General features: G+C 37.1%; 1 protein-coding gene across 6 annotated transcripts in view; it reads left to right on the top strand.

Moving 5' to 3' along the window:
- Positions 1-17,104, top strand: part of robo1 (roundabout, axon guidance receptor, homolog 1 (Drosophila)) — a 337,926-nt gene that overhangs the window by 148,774 nt on the left and 172,048 nt on the right. Inside the window, exon 1 of one of the 6 annotated variants that reach the window (XM_047390961.1) lies at positions 6,062-6,895. The exons of the other annotated variants lie outside the window; for them this stretch is intronic. Coding sequence (XP_047246917.1) covers positions 6,835-6,895 — 61 coding nt within the window. The 5' untranslated portion in view covers positions 6,062-6,834. Of the gene's footprint in view, positions 1-6,061; positions 6,896-17,104 lie in introns of those variants that run through there. 6 annotated transcript variants of the gene reach the window in all.

Here is a 17,104-nt window from a genome sequence, read left to right as displayed (position 1 = left end):
TGAAGAGGAAAACTAATTGTCCATCGTGGAAAGGAACTGTCTGACAGCTACTGAGGTTTATGTCATAGATGCTCCAAAAATATGGCAAGACTCCACTTAGTGTCCACTGAAATGTGTCAGGGTCCAGATATGGCAGGCTTTAGTTAGACAGCAGTTTATTGGATTTAGCTCCCTATATTTTTGTCAGTGGTTAGATTTTAGATGTCATATTCATGGCAGTTATTTATTAACCTTACCCATCACTGAGGTATTAGTATTCTTGATGCTTACAAAAGACAAAACACTTTAGACATTATACACTGAGTGTGCACCTTGAGTGTAAATTCTGTGACTCTTTCTCCAATATCCAAAGATTTCCCTCTAAAAAACACAGCGTAAATCTAAATTGGAACTACAAACTCAGAGAGTGCAGGTGTCACTGTCAGAGTGAGAAGTAAATGATTTTGGTGTATTCTCTTCTTTCTTTTTAGCCTTCTAAATCTTGGCAAAGCTTCCATTAAGGGATTTTAACTAATACATTTGGTTTTAACCAAATGTATTACCTCTGTTAGCATAATGAGCATTCCAGACACTAGCAGCAGTTTCTCTGTGCATTCATTTGATTGCAATAATTCTGACCTAGTTTCAATGTCTTTTAACCAGCTAAAAATATTATCAGATTATAAATGCTGCATAGCAGATAAAAGTTGGAAGCTCTTCACTTTGACTCTGGAAGCTCCTTAGTGTTCCTCTGTAGAGCTCCAAGTTTTCACCTTAGTTATTATTGCTGATGCGTCAGATTGAAGATGGTAATTTAACTGGTAATTTAATCTTAATCCGTTATGAAGATGTGATAACAATTGCGCTAAGTGCAAAGCTGGATCCCAGCTTAGAACTCAAACATACAGTACCTGGTTCTACCTCTCTATCCAAGGTGACTCAAACATAAATGTCTGTTTCCAACTTGTATATTCTTGAGAGAAAAATTGTTAAATCACAAATTGCAACACTTTTCTGAGGTTAGAAAATTTGTTTCTGTTTACTGGGAATGGGATAGTGGTATTTTCTTTTAATAGATAGCATATTTTTCTGAGGAAATGTTTTGTTTCATGCCATCCTGCTAAGTAGGATGGAAATGAAAGCCATGAAATAGACTTAGTGGAGGAAAAAAGGTAATGTGAACTGCTTTGCCTTACCCCTGCTTGGCTTTCACCCCATCACCTCTACACCAAGGGGGCTGAGGTATTGTGAGTATGCCAGTATGTCTGAAAGGAGGCCCAGCATGTTGTCTGCTGGAACCCCACCCTCCCCCTATCCTTTTGTGTGCACACAAACATCATAAGAAAAGACTGAACATCCACAAACTCCCTTCGAATTTTAAAAAGAGACTTATCACCAATAAATAGGCCGGGAAGATGAGAGGCAGTCACTCCATTGAGTGATAGGATGGTGGAGAGGCGAGGAGATTGAACTTCAGCATCCTTGTGTGTAGGACTGCCCCTACTACAATCCCACTGGGCAACATGGAACAAACGGTACCAGTGGTTTTAAGAGGATGGTGAAATCTGCGGGCGTTTATCTACTTAGTAGATCTCAAGAGCATTGGAGAGAAGAACTGGTGGGAAATGCAGCAATATTTGCTTTTTGAAAAGATCTTCTGGTTAAGTTGTTCTTATTTTCCACTTTTAAAGGAATACTTTAACTAGAACTGTGGAACTGTGGAATCTACTTTACCCTTCTTTGCGTTAGGAGTTACTGAACTGGAAAAAAAAACTGTTTTCTTTATATGCACATCTAAACAGCTCTGACTGTGTAGTACACACACATCACCATGCAGGTTGTGTGTTTGCTAGTGGTGCTGTTTGCAATGCTTGTTATGCTCGGAGTTCCTAAAGATCATAAAGATCCCCACAGGCACCACAGTCTCAACGGCTCACAGAAGACTCAGTGGTGTAAGTGGCTGCATAATCAACTTCACCAAAACCACCAAACCTTGAGGCATTCCCATAAATGCAGCCAGGTCTTCCTCAGTAAGTACAGACGCATTGTATTACCTTACAATCATCAAAATTGTGAGAGAAAAAAAACTTCCTTGGAGCAGTTTTCTTTTAATTCTTATACATTCTAAATTCATGGAAGTTGTTTCGCACTCAAATTCATTGGAGGTGATGTTACGAGCTTGCTTCCCCATTGTTGGGTGTCATTTCTCTTGTAACTGTTGGTCTGTTCAAGGTTGCAGAGGGAAGATCAGGACAGAGAGTTCACTGTTTGCAGAACTTAGTAAGGGCTACATAAGCAGCCTAGAGATTCCTGGGAAAGTATGGAATTTGATTTGAATATTTGTATTTCAAGATTTTATCTTATCTTGTTCTCTAAATGTTCCATCCATCCATCATCTGTCCATTACTCCATCATTCATCCATCCACTTAATATCATCTCTCCATTTGTCCGTCAATCCATTTGTCCACTATCGATCGGTCCAAATGAGTAGAATATTTTTTTTTTGTCTGTTTTTTTTTGTTGTTGTTGTGCACTTTAGTTCAGGAAATGCTGCATCACACATTTAAAATGCTATCATATAGCAATAAGCTGCACTTCCACATACCATCCAAGGCTGATAGATCTAAAAGTGGACTTTGCTGATAATTGCTTCAATTGTACCACTTTCAGCTACAGGCTGGAGGAAACACAACTATTCATTTGGTGGTATTGAGCTAAGGACCCACTTTGCAGATCCAGGGCTATAAAGGCTTTCAGGAAAATCAGGTACATGAGCACCAAGTGTGAATAGAGCATGTAGAACTGTATTGTAATGCACATTTGGACGAAAGGGAAATAAAAACGTGCTGAGAATTGAAAGACCTGTTTCTCTCTGTGCTTTGTGTGAGCTGAGCTGCATTTTCTTCTTCAGCCTTCTGCAAGTTAAAAAAGTGGGAGTATTACTTCTTTGTTCTGTTAGGCATTGATGGTAACACTTTAACTTTAAAGCAAATACCATTTAATAATAAGGTAAAAGTTTAATATTTACAGTTCAAAATATCTATATTACATTGATAAAGATATATTATGCACTAAATGATGAATGCCATCTGCAAGGGCTCTAAAACAGATTTCAACATCGTATATTAAGAATAGCGGGGAACACATCATATACACACATTATCTTAATGTATTATTGACACAATCTTTGTTTGTCATTTATATCTCACATTTAAAGACTTGTCTCGAAGATTAAGCTTTAATTAGGTTTCTTTTGCATAAATACATTTTGTTTCTCACTCAAATAGAAGATACACTCGGTTTCTTCAATCTTTTTGGATCTTGGTGATTTGCTCTTTGTGAATACACCCACTCAGTATCTACAAAACGTTGAATATCTGGGAGTGAAATCATGTAGATCACTGTTCTGCTAAATGGTCAGCTTTGTGCTGTGCTTTGCTTTTTTCACATCTCGTCACACTACAATGACAAATTTCATTGTATTTTATGTGATAGACCAACTCAACGTAGAGCATAAATGCGAAGCAGAAGGAAAATGATACATGGTTCTAAAAACGTTTGACGAATAAAAACCTTAAAAGATCATTATGCATAGGTATTCAGCTCCCTTTAATCAGATTGACCCCAAATGAAACATTGAACATTGCCATGAACAATAAATAAACCATGGTAGTGCAGCAATATGCAGGAGCAAAAAATCTGGTCACAGTTAATAGAAAGATTAATGCAGCTAAATAACAGACAATTCTGGAAGGAAACCTATTAGAGGCTGCATAAGACTTGAGACTGGAGTGGAGGTTCACCTTCCATAAATACAAGAACTCAAAACATACAGCTAGAGCTAGAACGGACAAAAGGTCTGCAAAACTGCTAAAGATACACCCCTGCTAGTTAAGCTAAAGGTGGTTCTACAAATTATTGACTTAAGAGAATGAAAATAAATACAAGCCATAGAACTTTGTTTGTCACCAAAAACTTACTTCTACTTTGTCATTGTGCCCCATCATGTGTTGGTTTGTCACATAAAATCTGTAGAAAATTTCTAGAAGTGTGTGACTGTAACAATGACAAAATGAGAAAGGATTAAGGGTATTTAATGTTTTTTTCTGCTTGGTCTGTTACCTTCTTATCTGTTTGTTTATTTGTGCAAATACTACACAGTATGATCTGCACTCTGCAGGGATTTTTACAAATGTTTATCCCAACAGAATTAGATAAAATCTGGTTTAATATGCAGCCCCTATTTTTTGGATTAATTAAAAAAAGACCTGAAACTGACAGAACTGGAGGGCACAGAGAACTCTGATCCCATTTCTGAGATTTAACTCGGCAGCTCTGATACTGAGTGTTACTGCTACTCTGGTTAAGCACATGGCTTGGCTGTTCACATGCATGTGCTGAATATTAGTCCCAGTGATTTTGTGTTGAGTTGAATATTTATACGAATAAATTAATCAATGAATGAACGAATAAAAAGCGTTTGCAGCAAAAAGATTAGTTAATGAATTAGTTCAGCTACCTCCCACTGGAGGGCGCTGTTTAAAAACAAATGCTTAGTGGAGCAGAGACTGCAGCTTTCTGCTGAAACCATTTGGAAGATTTTTTCTTGTTTCCTTTTAGCCACTCCTGTTTTCTCAACAATTTGGCTTAAAACATCACATTCATAAAAAAATATATATACTCTGATTTTAAAAGTGAGTAATTTTCATAAGCTTTGTTATTGCATTACAGTGAAATCCACTTTACTTGGTCTGAGGTGAAACTAACATCAGAGGTTTATTTGTTAGGGGATTTCCAAAAAAAAAAAATAATAATAATAATAATAAATGTCACAAAAACTAATTAAAACAGATTTCTATGGAAATTTGTCACACAAATTATTTTTTTTATTAACCAACTGATTGAAGCTTGAAAATGTAGACTGCAGGGCAATAATGATCATATTTAGTGGGCTCCTCTCAGTGGATTATCCTAAAATACAAGAATACAATCAACATATTTGAAGAAGTTATAAACCAAAAGTCAAAAGTTTTTATCTCTCAAATTGCTTCAAATAAACAAGATTTTGAATGAAAATACATTAATCAAATGTGGTATTTTATTTCTGTCAGATATTTGACATCTAAAGTCAGGTTTAAGATTGTATGGAATTTAAACGTGACTAAAAATACCACAGAGTCACGGTATTTGTATTAAAAACATAAATGTAGATAATCTCATTGCTCTTATTTAAAACAAACATAACACTTCCTACTTCTGCTAAAACAACAAATATGACAGTATCTTAATTTTTTAATTTGTTATCATTTTGATCCAACCAACAAAGTATTTTCTAAAACATAAATGTGATTATGGTGTACAATATTCTCCCTTCTTGACCTGCTCAGTGTAGGATACAGCTAGGGTTGTGATATTAACTAGTCAGGTTATCTGCTCAGGTAGCCAGTTTGCAGTTGGCTTGACAACAGTACCTTTAAAACAGGATCATACTTTGACACAATGATCATCTATGTCTGCAAACTAAAATACGTCAAATGGCCAAGTTTACTATTTTGTAAGAAAGTGTAGAAGCTTCATTCAGCCTGCTAACTGGCAGTGCACAGTAACAGGCTAAGGAAGGGCAGCACAATCTTACTCTCTCCTTAAGTTTAAGAAAACTGATCATTCTGGCACTTTCTTTGGTATCTCATGAAACATGAGTTGAAAATGTAGGAACGGTACAACAGAAGCTTTTTAGTGGTTTTAAAACCACAACTCTCTGAAATCTTTGTACATCTTGATATCGCATAACAGGTCCATACTTAATTGGAAATAACCTAATTTCCAATGTCAAAACACCACTGAACCATAACATCACAAACTATAATGTTTCAATATATTAGTAACTTGTGAGCTCTTAAAAGATAGAAGATCTTAAAAGGTCTTAAAAGATGTTCTCACTGATATTTCAGTGGAAAAGTTCAGAGACGTCGGAAAGTAAAAATAAATAGAGATGTGTAAACAAATAATGAGTCTTTATTGTTGGCACTCTCTGCTTTCCGAGGAATACAGTAGAGTTCCTGGTGCGCAGCTTGTGGTACGCTCTGTGTTCAATGGGATCCAGGCGGGAAGAGGTTAATTTTCCTCTCATACTCTGGTCTACTGAGGGGGTAGAAAGACGCTTTACCAACTGACGGAGCACTCCGCTTTCTCTGAATGAAATGCTGTGAGTGTGAATCCGGATGCCCTCCTCTCTCAGCTGAGGTTCACACCAGGATCCACCCGTCCTCAGCGGTGTAGCAGCGGAGGTGAAACGGGGGAAAGTGATGGAAAAGTTGTGCTGATTCCGCGTCCGGTCCGGTGGATGAGAGAGAAAGAGAGAGAGAAAGAACGGAAAAGTTTCCGATCCAGAAGTGACAGATCCAAAACTGGACTCAAACAATGTGACTGGGGACTATAGATTGCTTTACTCGGTTTGGATTTATAAACTTATGCTTTGGATTTATACGCTTGTTTTGTTCCTGTAGAAAAAAAAAACAAAAAAAAAAAAACAGGTGAATGACCTTAGTGAGATCGCCTGGCTGATCAGCGACGGGATGAATCCAAAGGATACTAGTTCTGCTTAGAAACTCATGCATAGTTATAATTCACTTGGGTTGAACTTTGTGTACAGAACATGCGCTGAAACATCGGATTGTTAAGTGCTTTTGTGTCGTTTTCTAGGTTTGTTGCACTTTTATAAAAGAAAAACTAAAGCAAACTTCGTTTTGCTTTTGGATTCACAGACTCTGCTTGTCATGAAGGAGTGGATGCCTAGCTTGATTTATTAAATCATTTGGATTACTTGAGAGCATTTCTTATAGGAGAGACGCTGAATGATGTCTCCAACTTCAATTGGATTTGTATTTCTCTTAGCTTATCTCCATGTGTGCTCAGGTAAGTAAGTTTTTAAATCCTTCTTAATCACTCGATTTTTCCCGTGATCAGCTTGATTGGTGAGGAGCAGATTTACTGAAATTCTGATAAAAGTTTGGGTCCTACGGTTGAAGCATAAATTATTTTAATGTGGTGTTTGGATTAATAACTATCTTTCAAAGAACTAGCTGCACATTTTCCTCTTCGCTGTGATATGGTCATTTTAAGGGATAAAGCAAAATTGGTCAAAATAAGAATTAAAAAAAGGAAAAATATCAGTACTGGCCAAGAAAAGCCAGCCTGATCCATGCATTTCGGCATTAGATTTTGGTCTTTGCTGTGAAAGTTTGCTACAGATCAAACGTAACACACACAAACAAGACGTGTAATATGTGACTTTTCTTATATGAATATTGTGTTTTTATACCATATCTTACACTTCTGATAAGTTTATAAGTTCTCTGAAAAGAAAACTGCAGATTTGTCTCTTGACTATAAGAGGGTCAACGTTGTGTGTAAAAGGATAGTCCAGTTTAAAGCTGAGTACACTAAAAGTCACACATAAAGTGGTGAGGTCATATGGGATCAGTGACGAGAGTAGCTATCATCGGTCATAAAGACATCATAAGCCCCATTGGGAACTGGTTTTCCAAGTAGGACTTGATTCTTCCCTGGTAAACAATCATAGCTGAATGCATCATTTTTAAAGCTAAAAAAGCTGCAGTATTTCTAATGACAGATTGTAGTTGTTATTTGGCCCTTTTATACAAAATTATTTGCTTTGTCCCAGGTTTATTTGAAAACATGCTATTGAACTCCCTTTAAGTGAACTGCCAGCTTTCTTTTTTTCCTGATGCTGCTTGAACTGTTTCCTCACACATTTTTTCTCTCTCTCACCAATCGCATAGATATCTTTTAAGTGTCCAGACAGAGCTAGCTGGGGTTTTCCAGGTCAGTTGCTTTAGAATTGAGAAATGAACCATCTCAGACATGGTTGAAAAGGTGGTTTATAAACGTATTATTTTGTGCAAAAGTAGCTAGATCAATGGAATATGTTCGGCCTTGAACAATGAACCTAACATAACATCTTAAAATGGTTTATTTCTCAGCATTGCTGTCTTTGCCAGCTTATTGCACTAGACACCGGGGTCCAGGTGTTCTACATTTCTGCTTCAGTACTTTGGCCAACCTGTAATTACCTGAGTAACAGTTTAATTATTTTCAGGTTTAAACCTGAAAGACTGTTTTGTCACACTGTCCCACAGTTGTTGTTTGTTGAATTCCCGTTCACACCTGAATATCCGCTAACAGAATTTAGCAGAACAGCCTTTTATATCCACACCCTGAGGATGCACCGATCGGCTTTGTTTCTGGTTTTTTTGTTTTTGTTTTTCAAAGTCTGATCATTTTCACCAATTCCATTGTTTTCCCTAAAGATTATAAAACATAAAAAAAATTAAAAAAAAGTGCTGCTAGGTCATTGAAAAGCGTACTTTTGAATTCAGCGGAATATTAAGAAATTTGTTTTTGTTTATTTCAAACATATTCATATTCACATTCATACACCTTGATACACATTTACATAACCATTTGTTTGAAAAGGAGGTAGGCAGAAGTATAAACTTAATTATTAAAAAAATTACAAGATTATCACCGTTTATGCGTCAAAGCATGTGCCTATAACCTATATTTAATTTTTAACAAACTCAAAAAACAGCATAAAAGTACATGGGAAAAAATGTATTATATATTTTTTTCAGCATTTTACCTGCAGATCACGAATTAAAGCCGATGGTGGGGAAAATGGCAAATTGCAATCTTTATAAGATCGATGGGTGCACCTCTACATTTTACTTGTTTTGTTTTTTTGACAGTGGAAAATCTGCGTTTGCTTTCTGTACGACAGCAGATAAGTCAAGTTCAAAAAAGCATTTAATCATTGAAATGGTGTAAAGTCTAAACTTGAAACAGGGTCAAAGGTTATTGTTCAGATCTAGATTGTGGTTCCATTTGCTCAACCCTCAGCCAGCTCCTGAACCCAACCTGTTCTAAGGGTTGTTTTATTTTTTTCTTTTCTTTGTTTTTTCTGGAGAGGGAGTGAGATGTTGGTTCTTATAGAGATCAACTAGACAGCAGAGGCCCGCAAAGTCTAGAGATCTCACCAACTGTTGAAAGATAGCATCTGAAAGCAACAGCTGACATGCCTTCATAGAAAATACAGTTTCATTTCTACCGGCTTCTTACACGCCACTAATTCTGAAATCAGCAAAAATAAGTCTTCTTTCTGCTGTAAGAACTTCCACACAGAAGAATGTTGTTAGCACAGCCTGGCCAAACATGAAATTGGTGTATTCCGCTTACCAGCCGCTTCTTTGACGCATCTCTACTAAAAACTGGTCTATAATTACAAAATAGCATCAGAATGATTGTAAAGAGAAGATTTTGATCAAATTTATCCTTTTTACTAGTTTAAAGCCCAACTTTGATGCAAGTATTGACTTTTGAGTAAACTTTAGATTTAGTTATTATTCCCACTCTACTTTCGAGGTTGCAAAAATGAACACTTTATACTATTTTAATCTGTGAAAAAGAGTAAAATAAGATGGCCTTTGCCCTATCAAACTCGGAATAACTTGCTCATTGCTTTGCTCTGTCTGACATGTAAATTGATACCTTCATCTGTCAGGTCTCACCCTGTTATCTTGCATCTGTCCTCCTTCTATACACTAAATGCATGTTATCTCCTCTCTAAGTGCTCATCAAGCCTCACACTCCCCACACAGATACCATTCAGGTAGGAGGTGGCTACAGTCAGCAGGATAACCTGGATTATTCTCAAAAGATAATAGTTGTTAAGATGATAGATAGATATTAACAGGGATTGTAAAACTTTCAAGCAAAAATGGGGATTACAGTTTCCTCTAAAGTTTGACTGAATATAGGCAGCACAACAAAGCATGTAAGGGTGAGTTTGTGCTCAAGCTAATAAAAGCATGGGCAATGGGAGTGGTGCCCTGGTAATCAGCCACAGCCACAGCATTGCAAAGACGTGCAGGTCATGACAAATTGACTCACAAATGGTCTTACATCACACTGACATGACAAGACGCAACTGGCTCCACAGCCAATTAAAGACCATAGCCCACAGGTGAGACCCATCTCTGTCTCGACCTCTCACATCTCTTAATAACAAACTCCTGAAGTCAATTTCATTCCCTCAACCTTGCTATGGCTCCTAATCATAGTGATTTTTGATGTTTGCTCCTCAGACCTGATGCCATCAAGCAAATTCTGTGTCTTCTGAAACACTGAAACATAATGAGCACAACTCTATTGTGCTGTGTCAACTCCTTCCTTTTCCCACTTGTGTGATGTGACAGCTATATCTCCATAACTTCCACTAATGCGCATTAATCAGATCCTAATCCAAATGAAACAGGCTTTCACACCTTAAAATCCAGGATTAGATGGACTTTGGCTTAGTAAAACGACAGGGAGGAATGCAGGAGGGGTAATCAGTGTCTCTTTTTTCCATTCATGAGAACTTCAGCTAAGTTCTTAATGACTGACAAGATAAACATTTCAAGGCAGTTTGTTTGAGGGCAGATAAATTAGGCTGCGATGCTTAATGATCTCCTTTCCTCCAGCTGCTCTTCTCTTAATGACCTAAAAGTGCCGCCTAATTGGATTAATTTACAAATCCAACTGACGTCATTACTTTGTAATTTACCGTTGCTGCCGCTTGGAATGAAATGCCCATCTGCAAGGAGAAGCAGAGGAATAGGATTATTCTATAAAACTGAGGATATCTCCTTGTGTCCTTGGCATATTAGATATTAACTGTTAGATCTCAATGGTATTCAGTGCAGATGACGTAAGTTAAGGGATATTTGTTAAATTGCTTGAGTATGATATTATGATTTGGTATTTTTTGTAACCTATGCAAATACATTCAATGTATTTTATTGGGATTTTACATCACAGACCAAGACATACTGCTTGATTGTTAAGGGGAAGAAAATGAATATATACAGTAGTTTTTAAACTTGTGCAGTGTAGTTTACAGTCTCCTTGAGTCAAAACTTTGTAAAACCACCTTTTTCTGCAATTACATGTGCAAATCCTCTGCAACGAGTTTGAAATTTCTGCCAATTTGTTTGGAGCGTACCTCAGGCATAGTCAGATGGCATGGAGAGGGTTTGTAAACAACAATTTACAACTACAAGTGGTCAACGATTTATGATTCTGTTTAGGTCTGGACTTTGGGTGGGACATTCAGAAACTAGAATATGCATTGACCTTTAGGGTTTAGATTTGTTAATTTTTTTTTTTTTCTAGAATTACCCTGTATTTATCTCCATACATCTTTCTTTCAACTCTAACCAGATTTCCTCCCTTCCCTTTATTCCCACACCATGATGCTGCCACAAACACAACCAGGTTTCAGTGTGTGTGAGGTCTTTCCCTGTATTCCCTGGTTTTCTGAATTTTCACAAATACAAATCTAAAAACTGTGCAGTGTTTTTGTATTTACCGTGCAGCCCATTCCAACTTGAGTTGGAATGGGCTGCACGGTATCAGTGCAGTGCAGTGCTTTGTAATGGCCTATCACATACAATCGGAAGTTTGTTGTTACCATGACAAACATTGAAAAAATTCCAAGGGTATTAATATTTTTGCAAGGCACTGTATCACCAAATAGACTCCAGGAGCTTTGGAGCATATTTTTATTAAATGATTCCATTCTGAGCTTGAAGACTGAAGCCTGGAAGCAGATCCAGAATGTTATTGCCCTCGTGGGCCAATATGGTTAATGAATCTTGTCCTGACAGTTGACATGGAGGACAAACACTCCCTGTTGCCACTTGGTGTTGAAGTGATGAATGGTTGTCACCTCACAGAATGAAAGGTGCTGTCTGGTTTATGTCTCAGATCAAAAATTGGTATGCTTTGGATTCCTGCAGCTATGTTTTAATAAGTGCTAGAAGTTTGATTTTTTTAATCAGAAACCTCTTAATTTGTAAATTATGTCTGCATGCTTGCTTGGATTAGGGTCAGTCAAATTTTAGTTTCCAAATTGACAACAGGGATATAGATGTGATCAAGAAGAAAAGACAGATATGGGGATTTGTCTGTGTAGGCTGGCAAAAATGGCTTAAAGAATCCTCTTACCATCCCCCCTCAGTTTTTTCTTTTTCGGCCCAATTTTTAAGACTTGCCTTTTTTGTGACTGGTCAGTGTGAAGTCTTTCTTAAAGCTAGTGGGGATGGGCATGGGGTAACTGCATTGTGGGCTCTGGAAGGGATGGGATGGAGGAGGGGAGGAGAATGGGTGTGTGTGTGAGGAACATTGCGGGGAGGAGTACGGCTGCACAAAGGCTACCCTGGGGTGTAGGAGGGGGATGGAGGGAGGACGGAGAAGAGGACAGAAGAGTCAAACACACCGTGATACACCAGCTCTGGGAATACTTTTGATCTGCCTTCTGTGCTCGCATTGCATATTCTCAGTGGTCCCTTGTGGCGCTGAATGTGCTGATTAGGATGATAGGGGTGAAAAAAAGTGTGAGGCAGGAGTGCTGGATTTTTTTTCTTTATAAAGGAGGACATCTGGGGATAGGTGATGTTGTGCTGAGTAAATAAAAGATGCTGGAGAGCTATGGTGTGGCATGGAGTTTTGGAGTCATTCGGCCAATACTCCTTGTATCTAAATTTTGCATGCCCAAAATCTCCCAGAGGGCTTTCTTTTGGGTGTGTGGTGGTGGAGTTATGCTACCGATGGGTGTTTGCTCTTGCCATGTGCATTTCAAAAAGGTTCAGACCTCCCTCTCTTTCATTTTCTTCACTGGGGAAACTGAGGGATGGCATTCAGGACAGCCTTTCCCTGCATCCTTCTTTTCATTCTCTCCCCTTGAGCTCAGGCCTCCTCCCTGACTCTCTGACCGTTCTATTACCTTCTCATTTAAAGGCCTGTATACACTTTTGAAATGCTAAACTCCCTTTTTTTCTTATAACCGACAGTGAAAAACACCATTGAAGAGCTCTGAAGAATAAATTAAATTGGTAATTAAAAGAGAGACTGCTAATTAGTTGATTACTTTATTTGGTTCCTCCCACTCTGAGCTGACTGTCACAGTTAAAATTCCGTAAAGCGAAAAAGCTCTCTGGTCCAATCAGACATTACTCCCCGTTTAATTTATTTGTTTTTTATTTTACATAAATTAATGCAATGCAGTTCATGTTTTTGAAATCTAAAGCTGCTTTTATCCAGAACTACATAAGCTACTCAATCTGGCAGTCTGAGTCAATGCCTTTCGCTACAGTTAAAGCTGCAGGTTTTTTGGAGTATGTATATATCTACCAATGTTGTACCTCCAGAGACTGTTATTTTTGTTGATTTCTCTTTGTTAAATAGCTCAAAATGTATTGATTGGAAAGAAAGCTTCATTGAACATCAGTTTTGAAGTCTTCCAATGAATACTCGGTTTGTTTTTGGTCTAGACTATTTTTAGTCAGTGATTTTCTTTATGTAATAAGATCTTTTTGCATGGGCGACCTGGTCAAGGTAGCAGCAGCATATTTAAGAGAGTAGTAAATTACATAAAATGTACCTAGAAAAACCTGCACACAGTCAACTTGTAATCTGGATATTTCACCAGGACTACATTTATTCAAGGTTACCCTGTTTTGCAGGTGCAAGTAAGATTGAAGTTTGCTTCAGGCTTCAAGTGCCAAATAACACAAATGGTTTTCTTTCTAAGTGAAGTTGTTACTCTTGAATCTACAATTTTTAAAATACCCACTGTTTGACAGTTGTGATTTACTTTTCTTTCCCAAAGGAATGACAGGTAGAAAGGAATTTTACCCAGAAAGACTATGTATTAAAATACATACGAGTGACTAACGCAACAAGCGTGGAGTCGAGACTGTTTTACATTAGTGAGTAGCAGACATCGATGAGTGAAAAAAAACTCAGTTATTAAAATTTGTTTGGCATGATTTACACCATTCAACATGCAAAAACAATAAGGAGATGCATTCATATAAAGTATGTCTCCCTAATAATTAACAATGGAGCTTAGTCCATTTAACATTACACTAAAGAAAAGCATCACTTATTTTTCATAAAACCTTAAAAAAAAGCTTGATCTTTTTCATGAGAAAATGAACACTCTCTGTAAAATATGATTTGTTGTCTATTACAAATTCAGAATATTGAAAAGTAGACCCCAACTCTATTTGATGAACATTATTTGCTCCAGGTTTTTCAGATAATGCCAACTTTGTTTTTTATGGAGTGTTTTCATTTTCTCATCGTAACAGTGCTTTTCTTGTGCTTTGTCAAAGGTATGATGGAGACAACACAAAATTTGCAAGAGTAGATCAAAAGCACTAGCTTACTTTGTCATCAGCATAGAAGTAAAAACTGTGTTCTAAATGCATTGTCCTAGGTTATTTATACTCCTGTATAAAGAAAAAAATAATGGATTTTCAATGAGTCAAAGGTAGAATTATCTACCTCAATCATCAATGTGCTATCTACAAGACAATTTGCCTTACTTTTGACTGGGTCATTCTAATACATGTGTGAGGTTTTATTTAAACTATTCCATTGTAGCTATGGCTGCATGTTAGTAGTTGTTCCTGGTCAAGACAATCAATCCCACAACATTAGACGGCCACCACCATGTTTACAGAGAAGGGAGCCTTTAACCGTATCTTTTTATCTTCCCTCTTTGAGCTCATGCCCCCCCCCCCCCCCCTTCCTTTCTGATCGCTGTTTTACCTTCTCAATTAAAGTCCTGCATACACTTTTGAAATGCTAACCCCCATTTTTCTTCTAACTGACAGAGGAAAATGTCATTAAAAAGCTGTGAGGAATAAATTAAATTAGCAATTAAAAGAGACTGCTAATTAGATGATTAATGTATTTGGTTTCTCCCACTCGGAGCTGTGCTGTTGTAGTTATAATCCCATAAAGTGACAAAGTTCTTTGGTTCAGTAAAATACTAGTCCCTGTGTGTTTGTTTTTGCATAAATTATTGAAATGTTGTTTCTTCATTTTTGAAATTCTCGTTTAGAAGCTGTTCTCATCCAGAGCTACATCAGCAACTCAATCTAGCAGTTCTGGGTGTTGCTGCGGTGGAGGGGCTAATTCTGTCACACAAAAGACGGTGATAAAAGTAGGAGGGTTATGCTTCTATTTAAGAAGAAGCACTGAAAAACATAATTAATGAGAAGGTGACCTTGAATTTCACCATTATATGAGTGCTTACAGAGCTAGTCCCACCAATCCACTGTAACCATGGAGAGGAGGGAGGTTTCACTTAACTGGGTGATTTTCCTTTCTTTTTCAGTTTTCAACATGCAAATACATGGCTGCTCTGAGTTTGGAGATCAAGTTTAATCCTGCTGTATTATCAGGTTTACATACTCTGCAAATTGCTGACATGTTAAATCTGGTGTCACAACTGGAACAAACATATGAATGCAGAATGTTTATGATGGTATTTATTGTTGATACATTTCTATTAATTAAACATTAAGAATGGCACAGTTACTGTTTTATCAAAACAATTTAAATATTCATGTATTACAAGCATTTTTAAACTCACTTGATTTTAAAAGGGTTTTCTATCTTTTCTGTAAATTTTTCAGTTTCACCCTGCTATACAGTCCTCCCTCTTCTGCAGTCTCTCTCTTCTTCCATCCACTGTTCTCCCTTGCCACACAGTGAAAGCTCTAATTGAATAACATCTCTAGTCACCGCCTGAAAGACAAGTTCCCCGAGCTCTTAAGACAAGATTGCTTTTGCATTTTGCAGCATCTGTCAGCAAGTCCTAATCATAAGCTTCATATTGCAAACCATTAACATTTCACTTTAGTTCAAATCCTCAGCTCTTTTTTTCTGTACTTTCACTTCTCCGTAATCTTACCTTTGTTAGTTCAGAATACACTGTTACAAAAAGCATCCAGTAATCTTTTTGTTTCCCTACTTCATGTCTTCTTCCTGCTGCATTCAGCCTTGACAGCCCATGTTTATGTTGTCTTGGGCCCTGCCCTGTGCTTTAGTGAATATAACTGTCCTTGACATGTCTAAATGTGTATATGACTTTTTGCAGTACCTTAATAGTATTCATCCTCTTGAACTTTTTCACATTTTGTCTCATTACAACCACAAAGCTCAGCGTATTTTATCGGGCTTTGATATGGCAGACAAACACCAAGGTAGTGCTAATTGTAAAGTGAAAGGTAAATAAAGTTTTTAAAATATTTTATGAATACAAATCTGAAAAGTGTGGCATGCATTTGTATTCCGCCCACTTAGTTATCACATAGGACATTTTAATCTAAATCATCCTACCATAGCTCTGGCTCAGTTTTTATCCTGCTGGAAGATGAACCTGTGCTCCAGACTGAAGATTTATATCACCTTTTTTTCCAGTTTGGTCTTGTATTTAGGTCCATCTAGCTTTTTATTAACTCTGAAGAGAAACATGCTCAAAACCTGTCACCACCATGTTCCAATGCGTGTTTGTTTTCAGCTGCAAATTGCATTTTGTTTGTAGAACAAAAAGTTGACTTCATGTCCCATTAGACCAGAGCACCTTCTTCCACATGTTCACGTCTGGTGTAAAACTACAAACATGACTACCTAACCCTGTTTTAAACTTCTCTGCAACTTTCTGCAACTGGATCCTTTAACCTATTTGATGTGTTCTTTGTCCTTCATGATGCTGAAACCAATGAGGCTTTCATAGAAAAGCGGTATAAACTACACACAGGTGGAATCTATTTACTAATTATGTAACACAGCTAAATTAAATGGATTGGATTTAGTGGTATCAGAGTGAATTAATATTTTTCAGAATTTAATTAGTAAAAGACTGAGAACATTTTACAATTTTTCCCTAAAATTCACAATTCTGCATTGCTTTTTGTGAGTTTATCATATAAAGTATGAGGTTGTAATGTTAGAAACTGTGCTTTTGGAAAGCTTTAAAAAAATATATATATATATATGGCAGTATCATGGTGTGGGAATGGTTTTCTTTAACAGGAATCACAAAGCTGGTCAGACTCACTAAAAAGACAAACTGAGGTAAATACAGAGCAACGCTGAAAGAAAACTTTATGCTCCACTTTGTTGCTCTGTTCTTACATGTTTGTAGCATCACACAATGTGAAAAACTTTAAGGGTATGAACACTTACAAAGCTCTGTATGTCCTTTTG

The sequence above is a fragment of the Girardinichthys multiradiatus genome, chromosome 18 (assembly GCF_021462225.1).
Source record: "Girardinichthys multiradiatus isolate DD_20200921_A chromosome 18, DD_fGirMul_XY1, whole genome shotgun sequence".
Lineage (NCBI taxonomy): Eukaryota > Metazoa > Chordata > Actinopteri > Cyprinodontiformes > Goodeidae > Girardinichthys > Girardinichthys multiradiatus.
Note: the sequence above shows the minus strand (reverse complement) of the source record. Positions and strands in the feature narration are given on the sequence as shown.